General features: G+C 37.2%; 1 protein-coding gene across 3 annotated transcripts in view; it reads left to right on the top strand.

Annotated features, from left to right (window-relative positions):
* The window catches only part of CDH8 (cadherin 8), a 150,701-nt gene that overhangs the window by 72,340 nt on the left and 59,142 nt on the right, over positions 1-19,219 (top strand). For all 3 annotated transcript variants that reach the window (XR_011326478.1, XM_069793414.1, XM_069793412.1), the window contains 2 exons: positions 14,761-14,928; positions 18,858-19,045. Coding sequence is in view for 2 of the 3 variants with exons in the window: in XM_069793414.1 (XP_069649515.1) it covers positions 14,761-14,928; positions 18,858-19,045 (356 nt within the window). In the remaining variant the exon portion in view is untranslated. The remainder of the gene's footprint in view (positions 1-14,760; positions 14,929-18,857; positions 19,046-19,219) is intronic.

Genomic DNA, 19,219 nt, shown 5'->3' with positions numbered 1-19,219 from the left:
TAGAGTCTGATCATATGAAAAGACAAAGGAAAATCTGTATTAACGATAATGTAAGTAATGGTGATGCTAATATTACAGAAGTTACTGAAGCAAAACCGAAGGCAGCGGAAGTGCCGTGTGATTTATATCTGATTAGGGATTGAAAGACTTGGTCTGAGGAATTTAATGAGCATAATGTAATTTTCAATATGAGACTATAGTATTTCCAGTTAAAGAAAGTACAGTTTAGCTTGGGAATTTTAGTGAATATATTGTGTGTTTTCATTAAAAAATATTCTTCTTTCTTGATTGGATGGATCAGGGGAAAGAAAGAACGTGATACTGTGATGGGTTGACCCTGGCTGGACGACAGGTGCCCACCAAAGCCGTTCTATCACTCCCCCATCCTCAGCTGGACAGGGGAGAGAAAAATATAACAAAAAGCTTGCGGGTCGAGATAAGGACAGGAGAGATCATTCACTAATTAGCGTCACGGGCAAAACAGACTCAGCTTAGGGAAAATTAGCTCAATTTATTAGGAACCAGCCAGAGTAAGGTAAATGAGAAATAAAACGAAATCTCAGAACACCTTCCCTCCACCCCTCCCTTATTCCCGGGCACAACTTCACTCCCGGATTTCTCCACCAAGCCCCCCCAGCGGCACAAGGGGGACAGGGATGGGGTTTACGGTCATCACACGTTATTTTCTGCCGCTTCACCTCCTCAGGGGGAGGGCTCATCACACTCTTCCCCTGCTCCAACGTGGGGTCCCACCCACGGGAGACAGTCCTCCACGAACTTTCTCCAACGTGGGCCATTCCCACGGGCTGCAGTTCTTCACGAACTGCTCCAGCATGGGTCCTTTCCATGGTGTGCAGTCCTTCAGGAGCACACTGCTCCAGCATGGGTCCCCCACGGGGTCACAAGTCCTGCCAGAAACCCTGCTCCGTGGGCTCCTCTCTCCACAGATCCGCAGGTCCTGCCAGGAGCCTGCTCCAGCGCAGGGTTCCCACGGGGTCACAGCCTCCTTCGGGAACCCACCTGCTCCGGCGTGGGGTCCTCCACAGGCTGCAGGTGGAGATCTGCTCCACCGTGGACCTCCCTGGACTGCAGGGGGACAGCCTGCCTCACCATGGTCTTCCCCACAGGCTGCAGGGGAATCTTCGCTCCGGCGCCTGGAGCATCTCCTCCCCCTCCTTCTGCACTGACCTTGGTGTCTGCATGGTTGTTTCTCTTACATGTTCTCACTCCTCTCTCTGGCGGCTGTTTTTTCTCCCTGTCCCAACTTTTTTTCCCTTCTTAAAAATGTTATCACAGAGGCGTTACCACTATCGCTGATTGGCTCGGCCTTGGCCGGCGGCGGGTCCGTCTTAGAGCTGGCTGGTATGGGCTCGCTCTCTCTTGAACACAGGGGAAGCTTCCAGCAACTTCTTACAGGAGCCACCCCTGTAACCCCCCCCCACTACCAAAACCTTGCCACATAAAACCAATACAGATACTGAGTGTTGGTATGTTTTGTTAGCATGCATTTAGGATGACTATTTCTTTGTGGTTTTAAATCTTGAAAGTCATCTGAAAGAAGTGCCAATAAATACATTCCCTCTCGTTTTCTGTACAATGTCGTACCTATAGCAAATTCATTTAGTTACGTCTGAGAAGTGTTTTGTAAGGTGTTTTGATATTATTTCTTATATTCTTTCACCTGTTACCAGAAGCTGTTTTTAATCACTGTGAGTCAAGCAGCTGTGATCTGAGGAGAAGAAAGCTATAACTCATTTTAAAACATACAAAAAACCACCTGAATTTATATGACCATAAAGGAGTAAAGGAGTAGTAAAAGTTCTTGTCCTCATGCAGATCAACAGAATTATGAAATAAATGCTAGGAGAAATTGTTAAAGGATGCTTTTGATAGATCAAGTGTGCTAAGTTTTCTGACTAACATTAAACAGAGTACTCTTAGACTCTTTAAAGTCTGGTAGTTCTTTAACTCTTTCTGGTGAGATTGCACGGGAAAAATTATTTCACTTTCCTAGAAATGTCCTAACTTGCAGGGTCATTAGGTAAGTAGTATAGATTGATAAATATTAATAGATTAATGGATTAATCCATTAAAGTATTTTCTTCTGGTTGAAGGACAGCTATCCTAAATGTGAAAACGATCTCTGAAATGTGACTTAATGTTTTATTTTATGCTGCATGTAAAATAGAGTTTTACAAAGAATAAAATGGAAAAACAGTAGCTTGTTTCAAAAATAAGTGTCAAGAGAGTGTTATATACTGAAGCCCCTTAGTTCATGCTGGCTGATTGTCACAAGTCATGTGGAAATATAACTCTGAACAGACCCCTGTCCTTCAAGTATCAAAATATATGATTAGGTTTTCTTTAGTATTACAAATTATTCCATGCAGACTTGAGTTAGCTGTCTTAATTAGAGGGGGATTAGTTGTAGGCTCTTTCTCAGTTTCTACACCAGAAAGTTTTAGTGCTATAGCAGGGAAGCACATCAGCTTTCACAAAGGAGCTGAGAAGTGTATTCTCCACCTACACAGAGGATTTTTCACTTCTTTCACACAAAAATAGCCTTAAAGAAATAGTCCAAGTGTAAAAAATCGTTTAATTTTACTCAGGTCTATTATTTGTATTGCATTAAAACATTATGCTTAATCCAATGAAGTAACTGTTCATCACCTAGGAAAGTGATTTCCATTATCATGAAAGCCAGAGAAAACTCCAAAGCTTTTTGGTTGAACCTGAAAATCATGATTTTTCTCCTGTTTCACTAGCATTAAGTTCCCCCTCCTACGTTCATTTCCAGTTACAAATATTCCTTTGAGTAGCAGTTCAGTTACCATGAAAATGACATGTTAGTTTCTAAAGGGAATTTAATCATAAAGAATTCAGCTGTGGCTTTGCCACAGTCCCTGAGTAAGTGGCTTTGTATTGTGGAGCTGCTTCTGAATGTATAAGTGGTTTGATTCCCCGCTTTTCTAGACCTATGGAGGACATCAGTTATGTTTTTCTCTAAACCATTACAAGTGAATGAGTTTATGTGCTGAGGCCATCCCCTGTTTCTTTGCCACCTCTATGTAATGGCCTTCATCTGTATTGTAACTACCACACTACTTTTACAGCTACCCGCCAAATAGTTTGTTAAATCCAGAGAGTATGTAGTTTCTATGATACTAGATGGACCTATCCATTGCTTGTAATATTTTAAAATTTGCAGAAATTGGTCTTGTGTCTGAGATGCATCTTCATTTGCTTAGAGAAATCTTAGCCATACTAAATGTTAAATTGTGTAGCTCGCTCCAGCATACTTTTGTTTAGAATATGTAAACAATAAATATACATAAAAATCTAGTCATTAAGCAAACCAGATGCAGGTAGTCATGTAGAAATTGCAGCCGCATATTACGCAGGGTGAAAAAGATTGTTCTAAAACTCAGCAGCCTTATAGTTGTGGCTTTTCTGAAGAGAAGTGTTGATTTCAGAAAACGTAAGGAACTACGCAGCAGATTTTCTTGGTAATACCAGAATTCTGGAGCCAAGGGTATAATAATGTTTGTTACATACCAGAGAGAGTTTTAGGGGTTGTTACATGCAGTCTCAAAACACCAAGAGTATTATGCTAAGATAGTTACAATTTTGCAGTAGCTTATGGCAGTGTGTATTTTACCTTTTAGAGGTAGTGGTGCATAAAACATGCACGCTAGTTTAGCAGCTATATAATTTGGATGGTAGTGCTGTTACCATGGACAGATAGAGTGGAAGGTGCATTTTAACAAAAAGAAAATGTCCAAAGCAAATAGAAAGTATGTAGATGTTTGATCGTTTCTTTATGTTTATCCAACCTTAGCAATGTGAACCATCACAACTAATATTTGTTTCCTCTTAGTAACGAGGCCATGAAAACACGTTATCTTGCACATTTGTGTGTAGTACTTGGGAACCTCAGTGAAAGTTTTCATGTGGGAAGATGTTCGGATATTATTGGCACAGTGTACAAATTAAAGCAGAACAGCCAGGTATAATAGTGTCTTATCAAAAACAGATCAAACCTGAAGGTGATCCTCCAAGCATGATAGATATTTTAGGGTTTGGTGTTTGGTTGGTTGGGGTTTTTGCGGGAGGGGGGGCTAAGGCGGCGGGTGGTGTGTGTGTATGTATAGCTACATTTTCTCTGTGGTTACATTTCATTAGTGCCCCTGCTAAGTTGAAAGCCTTTCCAATTCATTTGAAATAGAATTGTTTCTCAACACAGATATTTTGTCTAGAATTGTGTCTTTCCCAAAATGGAATCACTGTTTTAAGAAATGGGATATGTTAAAGTCATCCACTTCAGAATGTAAATATTTTCTGTCGTTCATGGGACTGTATCAAATATTATCAAAAGTATAGCTACTTAGAGCTGATCTACTTACTATTTTTCTAGATGACTGGCCTTTAATTAGCTTGGATTATTAGAAATTCAGACTAGATTTAGATCTGTGCAGCTACCAGCACCAGGGCAGCCATAGACAGGCTGTACTGCCTATAATTTTTTTTCATTTCCTGGCTCAGACTAACGATTGTCTGACCTTGCTGCTTTGTTTTAATGGTACGCTGAGAACTGACCATCAGGAATAATCCAAATCATGCCTGCCTCCTGATTCCTCTCTCTTCTATAGTACTCTGAACAAAAAAAGCGAGCAACGGTATAGGGTATGGCTTCATGCCTACAGTAGAAAGGGTTGCTGCACCTGAGGGTAAACCTGAGGAAAGCAGTTGCTTACTCTTCTGCTTTTTTGTTCCTAATAACTTGACATTCACTAGGTATAGTCCTTATCTGAATCACAGTCTTGGTTGAAACACTGACATTACTCTCAACCTCCTTGCTGAAACAATTCTATAATGCTGGGTGCACGGAAATAAGTACCGGTAAGTGACCCATAAAACAATAATTTTCCATTACCTTAGATGAAAAATGCATATACTTCTACAGTTCTAGTTTGCAAGTTCTTCTGTGTGAGTTATAGACAGATGAAAGAAGGTAATTCAGAAGTTATTTTTCATTCAGTGCTCTGAATATGGCTTAGGGTAAATGCTTTTTTGATGGCTTGTTCTGAATATTTTTCGCTTTTCATAGGTGAATTTTAATATGGCCACTAGTTTGTTGTATAGAGAGTAAATGTGAATAATACATTACGAAGATACAGATTCAGATTTTCTACAAGAGGCTAAACTTACAACATGATGACATCAGATTGGTAACGAAACTCATGGTGGACTAAAATATAATCCATAAATCAGTATCGTTACATCTGACTAACTGATGTCAGGTTTCCTGACTAGTGTGTATTATTTATAAAGGTATATAAGTTGTATGTATTCTCCCATAATCCAAATAATGACAATCAAAATTCTGAGGAAGGGGGTTCCTTAAGACTGCTAAAAGTAGCTAAAGTACACTTATGACTTCCAAGCTTTTTCAAGGATATTAAGTCATGACTCTCAGCTTTAAAATAAGGTTATCATAATGGAACGCAATATGAAGTGATACTGTGTTCTACAATATAGGAATGGCAGAGAAAATACATTTTTGTCTGTATCTGACTTATTTACATTTCACATGAACTTAAATAACGTCACTCCTACGCATACCTGAAATACAGTTACATGAACAAGGCAAATTACGCCAAACAGTCTACTGCACTGGAAAACACATTGTATTATTCAAGCATAAACCATTACTATATATGAAAAAGAATAGATTTTAAACACTGCCATCTTGGATATGGTCATTTGGTACAAAGCCAAAGTTCAAGTTAGTAAAGCTGAGATGAATAGAAGAGTCAGGAGACCTAGAAAACTAAAGACTCTCCTAATAGAATGTGAATATTTCTTTGGAGAGTGAATAATTGATTTTTTTCTATACCTAGCTTTAACTTTCAGGTGAAAGTGCACATGCTTTAATCAACAGAGCTTTTAATGATTTAGTATATGGCTCTCTCTGGACTATAGTGTTGAACCCTGTGGTTCTGAAATCAGAACATAAATGAGTAGGCCTAGGAGGAATGAAAACGGCATTCAGCAGAAGTCAGGTTTGAATCTTTTATTTTAATTTGCAGTCTTTATTGTCTTCCTCCATCTAGACCTTGAAATACAGTCCAGCAGAATAAAAACAAGTAAAGTAGCGAGAGGATAAATGACAGCAACTTTTGAGTTACAGACGTTTTTGTGATGTTACAGAATATTTCTTCTATCTGGTTGTTAATATCCAGTTTATTAGTAATGTTGCATATCAATGATAGCACAAGCTGCCCTCAGAATATTGCGTGTAGTACTGATGAGACCCATCATCATAAAAAAGACTACTGAAATACTGAAGAAAGTTCAAAGCAGGGTAGCTAAGGTGAGAAGAATATTACTTATAATGAAAGATTGATTGAACTTAATTTGTATAAACTGGATAAGAGGTGATTAAAGGAGGATATGAAATCACTGCACAAATATTTGAGAGGTGTTAATAAAAGAGAGGCATGGGGACTGTTTCTGTAATTACTTATGATAAAATGACAAGGTAGCATTTTCAAACTAGAGAGAGATGGGAAAACAGTTTTGATACAGGAAGTAATCTGCAACTGTAAGGGGAAAGTAATGAGCTGCCGGGAACAGAACTCACTTGTGTTCAACAGAGCCTTTCTAAATAGTTCAGTTTCTAAAGAGTTTAGATTTAAACCCTCATGGGATTAGTCTAGAGAAAGAACTTGTTCAACATTAGTCAGAGCCTGGATTGAACTGCTGCTTCTAACCTCATTTTATTAACTAGTGCTGCTGTGATATTCTTGCTAATTACTATGGATTTAAACTTAACTAAACTTTTAACTGAAGTAATTTTAAGAGGCATGAAGAGGATGGGTAGGTGTTGTTCTGTCTTACCAGGTGAGGTGTAGGAACTCCTTTCCTAGAGGAGAAGGCAGGTGTGTGCTTCAGCATACAGGAGGTAGGTCCATGCAGCCCAGACAGCAACACTCCCAAGGTAGCAGAATTGGCTCCAGCATATACAAGGATTTCTGGAGTTTATACTTGGTCGCTTCTGTTACAGCACCTTCAGCTCTGTCTTGACAACATTTGATGCACTTAGGCACAATGCTGAAAATAGAGTGTATTTTCAAACTAGTATAAGCCTTTTCTTGTCATTGTGTACTAAGTATACTGTGCAACCTTAGGACTTGCGTTAAGGTATTTGTACAAAGATTCTTTGGTGATTCTGAGAGTTGTCTTGGTGACAGCCCATTAGGAGAGGGAGTTGTACTGACAAACTGCTAGTGCAGCAGACCCAAGGGTCAGTCCTACAGTTCTTGCTTTTTACTTAGAAGTATAAAGTGCAACTATTATGGATAAGGTATGTAGGATTGGGTCCTTCAGTAGCAGCAAGAGCTGTCTTTTCTGATTAATAAAGGAAGTATAAAATCACTGCAGAGATGTTTCAAACCAGTTTTATGATAGTCTGTAGTTGGTAAAGATGAGTGGCTTAAGATCAAGACAGACTGGCATTTGAAAAAAAGGCGATTTCTGCTTCTAGAGTTTATCTAATAATAGTAGTAACAAAAAAGCTGACACCACACACATTTCTTGCATTTCAGAGCAATATCTCTATCATTTTAGAAAGCTAGTGAGATAGTTAGGACTTAACCATTTTCCTCATGCTGAGTAGGAAAACAGGGGCTACATATCTAAATAACATTGTGCTTCAAGAGACTGAATTAGAGAGAGGAATTTGAACTGCACAGCTAGAGTTGGAAAGCATCTGAAAAAGAATCCAAGGCTATTTTCTGTATAGTGTCTAGTATAATTATAGGTATTAGAGGATCATTACAAACAAAATCCTAAGGAAGGAAGGCCATAAATGCAGGGCAGAATATTTATTGCATTCATTCTTAGTTGGTGAGAGGGTGATTCCTTCACTATGCCAGTGAAACTTGGTCCCAGGGAAAAGGGAATGGCTGGTAAGTAGAGATGAAAGCTCTTTACCCATACTATAAAACCCAGATACAAGTTAATCTGAATTAAAAAGGCAGTATTATTATAGGTGTTTTCCAGTCATATCCTATATGATATTCTTGAAGCAGAATACATACAGTGAAAGGTAGGTAGTGTTAATTTACACACAATGGCAAACTTGCAAGGTCTACTTCAGAATGAAAGCAAGATCAGAAAACAAAAATGATAGTAATATGGGCTTAAAAAGAAAATAGAATAGATTGTAGGTTATACAAGAAACAAGAGAATTAATAAAACAATATTCAACCTTCATCTCACTGTTTAACAGAAAGGCAGGCAGTGCCATCTTCCCCATAAAATTTTAAAAAAATAAACATGGTAATAAGATATGTACACTGTTAGCTTCTCTCTTAAAAATACAAAAATGGCACAGAATCACTCCACATAAAATGATACAACATAGTATTCAATTCCTCACCTAGTGATTATTTTTACTGTGGCTAATGTCTCTGATTTGAAATATATCTACAACTGAGTGTAGTTCAGACAACTGTAACTGATATTTTTTCTAGAAAGGTAGCCAACTTTGCTAGAGACTGCAGATATTTTTCTTGTCTTGCTAAAAAAAAATCCTGAGGCATTAGAACTAAGTAAGAAATGGGAATATTTGATGATAATTTTTATTAAAACTATTATGATTTTTATGAAGGGTAAATTGAATTAAAAATAGTGGATTGGTATGCCCATATCACATCATCAAAGTACTAGAATTTTTTTAATTTTCAAGTTAGTTGTCGTCTATTCATCTTCTAGGAATTACGGTACAGGTTTTCCACAGACCTCAAAGTGAACCTTTTTGTGGACTGCTAAAACATCACTGAAGTCAGTGTGCTTCATGGGAATAAAAAGAATGCATCTCACGGCCCTCTGAAGAAATTACAAGATTGATTTTTCAGGCATTTGTGTCCTAAATGACTGTTATATTTAATAAGAATCTCCACCAAGATTTTAGCACGGAAGGAAGATCAAAGCAATTACTTAGCTCTTCCAAAATGAAGAAGGGAAAGTTCCAAAGTATGCAAGTTGAAATAGCAGGAAGTGTTCATCAAAATTTGTGAGATGAATGAGATGCTTAAGAAAGGCTTTTCAGGGCCAGATTCCAATTTTGCATAGTGCTTGCTTGGTTTTGTTCCATGTTCTCAATTATTATTATGTATAGTTTTATAGCGTTACCATAAGGACATCCTTTAAAAAAATGGCAAGGAAAGTGAAAAACTGATCCTTATTTCTATTGTTCCTTTTGCTTGCTTTCTTTCTCTTCATCAGCTATAGCCTCTGATACGTTGCTGCTTTTCCCCTGATCTTTTTCAGTGTGAGACAGTGTATATTCTTCCAAATAGGTTTTTGAAAGTAGTCCACAGGGGTGCATTTTAACCGATTCAAGTTGTGAGGCAGATTGTGCAAATTGCTCAGTGTGTGCATTTAGGACCACAGTAAAAGTAAATCCCATTCTGCAGCTGTTTTATTTGCTATTGAGCAGTGTGACACCAATAGCTGTTTAGGAAAAGCAACTCAGCCAAAAAAAAAAAAAAGAGGTACTTCCAAGATTGGGGGTGTTCTCATTCTTTGAAGAAATATATTACTTCTTGATTTCTTTACTTTCCAACCTACTTCCTGATGTTTCCAGTTTTAGTCAGAGGATCTGTAGCCAAACTATGATGCAGGTGTCTGTTCAGTGGTCCATTGAATGTTTTCACAGGACTAAGGTTTGTGAAATATTTTGGAGCAGGCAGAGATAAAGCCTTATCTTAGACAGTATGGAGGGAAGGGACTTCAAGTGAGAATGCAGTGAGTGCCCTTGCCCCAAAAAAAGGATCAGGTTTATCCCTTCTCATTCTTGACAGACATTTGTCTGATACGTTCTTAAAAACTTTCAGTAATGGAAATACTACAAATTCTACAGGCAGCCTTCTCTGTTAGAAAGCTTTCCCCTAATGTTTAACTGAAATGTCTCTTGCTGCAATTTAAACCCATTTTGTGGTTTATATTTTAGGCCCATCATTTCTTCTCTCATCCCCAGTGGAAAAGGAGAGTAGCTCCCAGTAATTTTTACATATTTGGCTGTAAAGTCTGTCCACATACTTCCTTAACTATACAGACCTTTTTTTTTTTTTTTTTTTTTTTTTTCTTCCCCAAAACTGGGCACACTGTTCCAGCTGTAGTCTTACTGGTATGAGTGAACTGGAAACATTATTCCACAGTTCTTCCATATAACATGCTAGCTAATATACAAGAAAATTTTGGCGCATTTTTATTAGCAAAATGCTGTTGACTCATATTCAGCTTGTTTTGACTCCACATTCTTTTATGTCTTGTGAGTCATCTGCTCTATTGTAATTGTGAAGTTAATTGTTTCACCCCCACAAAATACTTTTTCTTGCCAAATTGAATTGCATCCTGCTTTTTTAGGCTATCCAATTTGTCAAAATTGTTTTGAAATGTTCTTCCAGTACTTGCAGTGGCTCCCAACTTTGTGTCATCTGAAAGGCTGCATAAGTTCTTCCTGCCTTCCATCATTCAGGAAATACTGAATGATGCTAGAAGCAGAACAAACCTTATGAACCACTTCATCCATCTATCCACTTTGACAGTAAGCCATTGATAACTGTTCTGAATACAATCTTCCAACAATCGTCTACCTGCTTCGCATTAGTTTACAGTAATTCTCATCCCTCGCTTTTAAACTACTCTCCTGTTTGGCACAAATCATTTTCATCCATCATAGCATGCTGAAAGTGATTATGTTTTTATTCTCGATTCGCTTCTGGGTTGAATTGAAGTAGAGCAGGTTGAATGCTCAATGAGTTAATGTTCTGTGTGCTGTATGTGTATTAGTATTTGGTGAGACTGAATTGTTTTCTAAAAATAGATTGAAAGTTTCAGTACTTCCTGTGAGCCCAGCCTGAGAAATGGTGAATAAAGCAAAAGAACAAATAAATATCCTTGAAATCCTCTATGCATAGCTCTCTTAGTCTGTCTTTGTCTCGATCACATTACATAAGTGAGGATGGGAGCCTTTTTGTGTTTGTTAATTTGTGTCATAAGAGATACCAACACTTCTCTTTTGCTGGCTTCTGTTCTATAGATTCTGAATATAGAAATACTGGTGGTAACAATCAGCCTGTGTAATCTGGATATATTTGATGTTTAAAAAACCTTCAGCTCCTCTTGTAGTAATTAAAACAGTAAATTTCTTTTTAGCTTTTTATTGTGTTTGAAATTGAAACTTGACTTTGACTCAGCTTCTGGGAAATGGTTTATGGGCTGAGACAGCAGACAGAAATATGTATACAACTATTGAAATAACAGGTTGTGTTGGTATCTTTATACAGGAAAAAAACCCAACAATTTTTATGTCTTAAAAGTCAGAAACTGTAATTCTGATTTAGGCACTTTTTAAGGTATTTAATCTTCCTGATATCTTTCAAACCATAGACAAGGGCTAGACTGTTCCATACATTGAGAGACATATGTGTCTAGGAAAACTCATCACTTTATTGAAACAATTAACTTGTCTCAGAGGAAACTGCAGGATACAAAATGTGGCATCTTCTACAAGTCATCTGTAGGCTAGACTTAACCATGTAAATTAGGTTTTAAAAAAGAACCCAAACAAGGAAAACTGCCTAAAAAATAATAATGGAGAAAAAGTAATAGTAGGCTTTATACAAAACCCATTGAAATAAGGTTTCACTGAACTTTGGATCAGCTCTATTAGTGGAAAAAAATAACGTGGACCAAATTCTGGTACCCTAGATTTGCACTAGCATCCTTTTTATGAGTCACCTCATTTATAACAATAGAATTTTTCACAGAATGCATCATTATTATTCCTAAATAGTAAACCAATGAGTCCAAACCAGTCACAACTGTCAAATGCTTTTAGAAATAAATATCATTTACTCTCCTTACCCAGGCTACTATGGAGGAAATGGCCCTACTCTTTTACTGAATATATTTTGCACCTGTTACATCTGATAAATGTTTATTATTATCTTCTGAGTTTTACTGTTCCCCTGTTTTCATTCACAAAATTTAACAGAAGCATATTCTTCAATATTTTGCAGAATAACTTGTGTCCTCTCCTGTAGATGTTATAGAATAGTTAAATTACATGAATGTTGTGCTTCAAGGCTGCTTCATTGGTTTTACAAGGGCTGCATTACACTGTATTTGTCAGGGTCCTGAGCACAACCTCCTTCGAGGGTCGTAGTTGGGTAATTTTAGAAGTGTAGCTGGCTGCATCCAAGGTCAGCTCCTTTGCTGGTAAGAACTGTTGTGAAGAAAGCTTCATGCAGGGGCTGCCCCTCCTTTTCCTCGGGAGCTGCTTTTAGGCTGAGGCTCTACTGCTGGCCCCCCCGGCTGCGCTACGTCTGTGCCCGGTCTCATATTTTCTCGGTTTGGTCAGAAACCCAGATCCAGACCCTCTGGCTGGGTTTCCTGGCCTGGCCTCAGACGTGCCTTGTTGCTGTGGACCCACTCGCTGGGTGAGCATCAGACTGTGGCTCAGCCTGGCCGCTGTCTCCGGGTCTGAGTGGGACCCTGACTTGCCACTCTGCAGTCTGGCTCCTTGTTGGCGAGGTCACTGGCTGTGCCTGCCTTGTTTCCACACTCTGCTCCCAAATCACCTTTAACTGCAGTGCAGCTGGCCTTGCTGTTGCTGACCCCACTTACCACATGTTGGAATGAAAAATCACTGATTACGTATCGAGTTCCCTGGAGACAAGAGATTACTCTGGCTTGGCAGTTGCAGGCGTAAGATAGAGGTTTCCTTTTCATCCAGAATTATATTTTTAAAATATGTAAGACAACAACCCAAAATGTTTTATGGAAATTGTTTACAAAAGTATAGGTTACAAGACTGCTATTATGTTGTGTTTGGTGTTTTATGTAGCAAGCATATTGCTTTTTTCTAAATGCCTTACACCACCTTGCTCTTAACTTGGTCCTGTACTTAGCCAAAAAAAGAAGGTCTGATCAGATTCTTTGTATTGCAATATCAAAGACAAATGGATTCCAATGTTTGCTAAAATGCATCTCTGTTAATGATAATGAATAGATAATCTTGACATTTCAGCCAGAGTGTCATTTCTAAGAAGCTTATTTAATAGAAACTATCCCATGTGAAAGAAAAAGAGCTATTTGAATTCTCCACAGCTGTGCTAGTCCCAGTAGAGAAATCGAAACTAACAGATTTGCAATAAGTATTGACTGAAATCTGAAAACTCCTGACAATACCTAACAAAGAACAGGTTAAAAAAACCCAAAACAACAAAACAGTGTGAGAGCTAATGAAATGTATGATCAGGCCCAGCACAAGTAGGTATGATCCAGGATGTGAATTTGGCCACTCTGTTCAACATGCAAATCTTAACAAATATACAGTACAATATAGAATTCTTACCTTCTTTTTTTTAATGAATTCCAAAGACTTGTTGACTTACTGTCAATGTCTGCCCATAAACTGTGTCCTTCAGCTCTTTAAGTACAGGGTCATGAAGAGAGACACTCTTCTTTACCCCTCATAAGAACCCTCAAGCACCATGGTTTAAAGGAAGCACTGCAATGGTGGATTCAATTCCCCTCGATACTCTTACGGTTCACTTAACCACTAAGATAATTCAGTAACTTGAAATTTGCGCTCTCTTTTCACAGACAATTTTTTTTTTAAATAGAATTCAAAAACAGGATTAAAAGAAAAAAATCCACCATATTTCAATTTAACATTTAGAGTTCCTTTCTGTGGGTTTAGTGGGAGTTCTTTAGTTGATTCTTATCATTGTATTATGGTGGACATTACTAGACTGTGATGAACACCATTTAAATTTACCATTAAACATTTAGTATTGTACTTTCCATACTGGTTGTTGTGAATATAATAGCGCATTACAGGTGGAGAAGTTTTGGAAAGAAAAAATTTTATTATTTCTTCTGTTAGATGTCCATGAAATCTTTTCCATGTGGATCTCCCCCTGTATTTAATTGGACTGTCCCTTGCAGATATCTTCCTGCTAGCCCACTGACATTTTTTATTTTGATATACTACAGATCATTTTACTCCTCTATCTTTAAAAACTTCTAACCTAATAAAGTAAGTGACAGCAGCTTACCGAGATCATTGTCCAACAAGTAACCCTCCTAGAGTAGGGACAATGGAGCGACTTTAGGAGTTTGCAGTACCGGTGACTATGCTGAAAGACATACTGAACGACATGCTGTCATTCTCCAGTAGAAATTTAGGCACTTAATTTAGGACCTGAGGGAACAACTGTAGCTGCATTATATACAAAAGCAGATTAAATAATGGTTTTGGTTTTTAAACTTTTGAAATAATTAATCTGACAGGTACTGTTAACAGTGTTTACAAATTAAGTTGACTATGTGGTTATCTTCTGTTTGTGAATTGTGTGGAAAACAATGTATTTCTGTGGGTGGTAGGACAGAAACCAAAAAGTTTATTAGGGGAAAAACGTAAAAATTAATATGTATCACAGGTATGATTAATTCTTGGGTTTTAGACCACAACTTCATTGCACTGTTAATTAAATCAAGGTAGGTGACCTCTTATGAACTTTTTTAAAAGTCTTAAATTCTTCTTTAACCTTGGTACTAAGAGGCAACTTAACTGGACCTTTAGCAGTTCAATTTTTGTAGCAATATTTACATATATCCATCAAAATAGCTGCAAAACTGAATTTGGGTCTGTACCTGACTTTTTTCCCCCCATTGTTGTAGCTATAATTAAAACAGCTCTTCCCAACATGGACAGAGAAGCCAAAGAAGAATACTTTGTGGTCATCCAAGCAAAGGACATGGGAGGACATATGGGTGGACTCTCTGGAACTACAACAGTGACAATTACACTCACTGATGTTAATGACAATCCTCCTAAGTTTGCACAGAGTAAGTGCCATTATGTGTGTATGTTCTCCTATGTAAGAAAGTAATGTAGTGCTTTAGGGTGCATTTTTGTTTTTCTTTTTTATATCAAGCTCTCCTTTTATCATCATACTGCCTAGGTTTGTAATGTAATTTTAAAATATATAACTGCTACTAGAGAAAGATTAATAGTCCTCTGCCTGATTAAGAGCTTAGGAGAGGGAATTACGTCCACAACAGCATACACAGCTCTCTGTCTTCAGTGTTATCCCTCTTACCTCCATATAAATGGTCTTGGGGACTTTTTTTCGTGTATTTATTTGCTCTCAGTGCAGTTGTTTCTAAATGCTAGTTTTAGTTGCTGTTTTATGTGCTTCCATCTCATGCAGACAAGTGACGCCACCAGTAAAAGACATATATAACTGATAAAAGAAATAAAGGTTTGACTAATTAGGTAATAGTGAAGAAAACAGAAAATAAGTCTGAGTCTAGATAATTGTTGATTTTTAATTCAAAATCCATATTTACTACTGTGGTTCCAATGGATATCTTGCTGGGCTAGGTTAAAATGATTTGGTATCCTGCTGAGATTCTCTACAAGCTTTGTTGTCTATTTCAAAGCTGAAGATGAAAAAAGAAGAGGGAAGAGCATAATGACTGGATCGATTTTATTTGGAACAGGTGCAATCTAATGTGGTATTAGAAACTTATCTTCTTATGCAGCTTGTTCTGAAAAATGAAATTTGTAAGGTATGAAGAGTCTGGTTTGGGGTTGGAGAATGTTCACATCTAGACTTTGTATCATTTTTACTTCATTAGAAGTATGTTTTTCTAACAAGGTACTTACGTGCCCAATTCTTTTCCACATATATATGACCTGAAGTCCACTTTTGCCCTGTTCTGAAGACAGGAGGAGTGAAATGGGTTTGTCCTAGTACTCAGCATGTGATAAATACTTTCCTATAGTCTAGAAAATGCACCTGCAGATAGAGAGAGAGAGAAAAAATATTTAAAATAAATAAGCAGAGGTAAAAGCTTGTTTGCAAATATGTATTTTATTACCTCATCTTAGTGGTTTTTAACAGATAAACACTGAGCACAATAAAGGGTATTCTCTCATTATAAAATAAGAAATGCATAGATTTTGTACTTCATATCACATTGAATTGCTTGCACTTGTGTAGTAGTGTTTTCCAACATATGATGACAATTTCCCTGATAATGTAAACATCTGTAGATGAGACTCCTGGTTGAACTGTGTCACCAGAGTGCAGAGGGGCATTTCTTTTATACCTGCAATGTACTGTAGCTCTAACTCTGTGACTACAGATCTACTTTTGCCAGCTTACTTGGCTTTTATATTTGTATCTGCACTTTCTGTCTCAAAAAGCCTTTGCCTGACAGTATGAAAAAAGCCGATCAGATAATCAGCAACACAACTGGTACTGACTGGTACATTTGCTGGAGGTCTCAATAGGAAGCACAGGAGTGAATGCATACGGAGATGAATCTGTACTTTCCCTGTGCAGATTACTCAGATCTGTTCTCCTGTAGTTTGGATACAGTCACACATTGGCTGGGTATCATGATGAAGACTGCATCACAGATCCTTGAAATATATTTTCTCTGTGGAAAATGTAGATTAGTTTTCCTTCAGCAAAGAGTGAGTTGCTGTCTTTGAAGCTGTTACAGCTTGTGTATTCCAGTGCAGAATTCAGGCTACCATCTAGGAATAACCACCCTGTTATAACACTGACCATTATGCAACCTCATTAGAAAAAACCTGCATGTAGTATAACTTTGTATTATGTGTATATTGTATTTAACAAGGATGAGCCATAGTAAATATTATAACTGGATGTTATTACAAATTCTGCCTTTTAAAACTAAGTATTCATAGCATGCTGCCTAGCCTTACAGATTAGTCATGACTCTGGCCTTATACAAGAGCTGATCAAGTCTTTAACGTTTTTTTACACTGTTGAAGCACGGTTTGCATTTGCCTGGAAAGGAAAATACGAAAGGATCAAACTTACAATAGAGCCTAACCAGAATGAAATAGAAATTCATAAGATGTAATACATGCTGCTTTCACAATAAATTGTAATGAACTCGGAAAGCAGTGTGTTTTATCGGTTTATTGTTTCCAGGCAGGACAGAAATGTATATTTATGGCTTGATTTCAAAGAGTGTTAGCCTCCTGGGTTTTAGAAATGAAAAAAATGAACTTTCACTACTTCTATGATCTCTTTGAAATAATTTTAGAGGTATTTTATAAGTCACAGAAGTTTTTAACCTGGCAGTTTACCATAGGATTGTACCGAGAACTGTGCACTGCTGTCAGAACCAAGGGTTTTCAAAGATGCGTAATGTGGATTTTTCAGCTCTGCACTATGACATCTTGACAGGACAATTCATAATTCTTGAGAGCAATTTGTGTAAAAGAGTCAGCTGCATCATAGTAATTTTATTTTTCTTACGCTATTTCGTAAACTATCTTAATAAATCTGAGAGAAAAATACCAACTTAAAAATATAATCAACTGTCTATGGAGATTCAAACCACAAAGTGTGGACAGCAGTGTAAATTATGAACACATAATTTAGTCTCCTGAGGCACTTGATGGCTTTGGCTGCTCATTGTGAGCCATTATGAATATTCTTGAGGAATCTTGATGATCTCCAAATTATCGCTAATAATTTAGCCTAGAAACATTAAAGAAAAAAAAAATCACTTTGGGACAGACTATATGTATAGCTAATATATGTATTTAGGAATTCCTCAGTTTCCTTCCTACTTTCAACTGTTGCTACTGTAATCTGCCTACAGACAGTTAAAGCAACAACTTCAGAACATTTTGCATTTACAAAACTACTATCTGCACATAACAGTAAAAAACGCGTGTTGTTTTAGAACCACTGTGAGGACCGAAAAGTCCAGAACCCTTAGTCTAAAACTGTTTTAATGGTCTCATCTGCTAACCTTGAATTCCTCTTGACTATTTTATCTGCGAAGTAGCACTGCAGTTGACTAGATCACTTATTAACTGTAGCTTCAATAAGTGTAAATTACCAAGAGGTAAAGAAATAGGCGCTCCATAATGAATTTTTGATGTAAAGAATGCATGTGTCTTCTGTTTTTCAGAGTACTGTTAAGAACTGGGAGATATAGTAGTAAAATGGGTATTTTGAGTTTTCTCTTAATAAAATGCTTACTTAAAATAACATATTGCAAGTTCTAAATAGATTTTTGGCACTTCTTAGGTCAGAAGGTTTGAAGCAAGTATTAGAAAAAATAAAAATGCTGACAATTTAAATAGCACTTTCTAGTGGGTTTTAGACTAACGGTACAACCAAATAATAACTACAATAATGATTGCTATGAAAAGTTATTGTTTCCTTTAAAACATAGATGTTGGGAGTTTCTTGAATGTTTCTTAATTAGTTTCTTACCACAAAAGGAAGGTGGAAGGGGTTAAACAAACAAAACCAAATCAAATTAAAATGATCAAAAAAGCAGTAAAGATCTGAAATTGTATAAGGCATCTTTAAAGCGTTAGACCAGTTTTCGACAGAGTAAAAGACAAAGTTTCATAGTTGAATTCTAACTACATGTCCATAAACAAAACGGTAAGTTCAACAGCGTCTGCAGTAGAGAATGTTGCATACTTTCAGTGTTGGAAGTGACTTAATATTTATGTTTGCCAACACTAAGCATCCCTGTAAGGAAGAAGCAGGATACTACTGTAATGAAAAGAACATTCACATACAGTAAACTGAATATTCCTATATAAGGAACGCATTTTGCTGCGTTCAGTAAATAATGTCTGTAAATGTGGTTTGTATCAGTTGGACATCCCAAGAGTTTGCATTGGGGAAGTATAAACAAATAAAGAGGACACAAAAAATACTGGAATGAGGTGTAATGTTTAGTCTTTTCCTCTTATTTGTAAGGTCTGTATCACTTCTCAGTAATGGAAGATGTTGCTCTCGGAGAACCAATAGGAAGGGTGAAGGCAAATGACCTGGATATTGGAGAAAATGCTAAATCATCCTATGATATTATTGAAGGAGATGGAATGGATATATTTGAAATTACTACAGATGCCCAAACTCAGGACGGCATTATTAGAGTGAGAAAGGTAAACTATATCTCTGTTAAAAAGAAATGTTTATTGTACATACAACTACCCACCCAGACTTTACTCTCTAAGAAGATGCTGGATTTGCAAGGATTGTTTTATCTATGGATGAGGTGTCAAGCCAGTGAAGTGATAAAAAAGGATGTATTAGCCATGTCCTTCAAAACTGCCATT

Source organism: Haliaeetus albicilla, chromosome 10 (assembly GCF_947461875.1).
Source record: "Haliaeetus albicilla chromosome 10, bHalAlb1.1, whole genome shotgun sequence".
In the NCBI taxonomy this organism is placed as follows: Eukaryota; Metazoa; Chordata; class Aves; order Accipitriformes; family Accipitridae; genus Haliaeetus; species Haliaeetus albicilla.
This window is presented reverse-complemented; position numbering and strand designations above follow the sequence as displayed.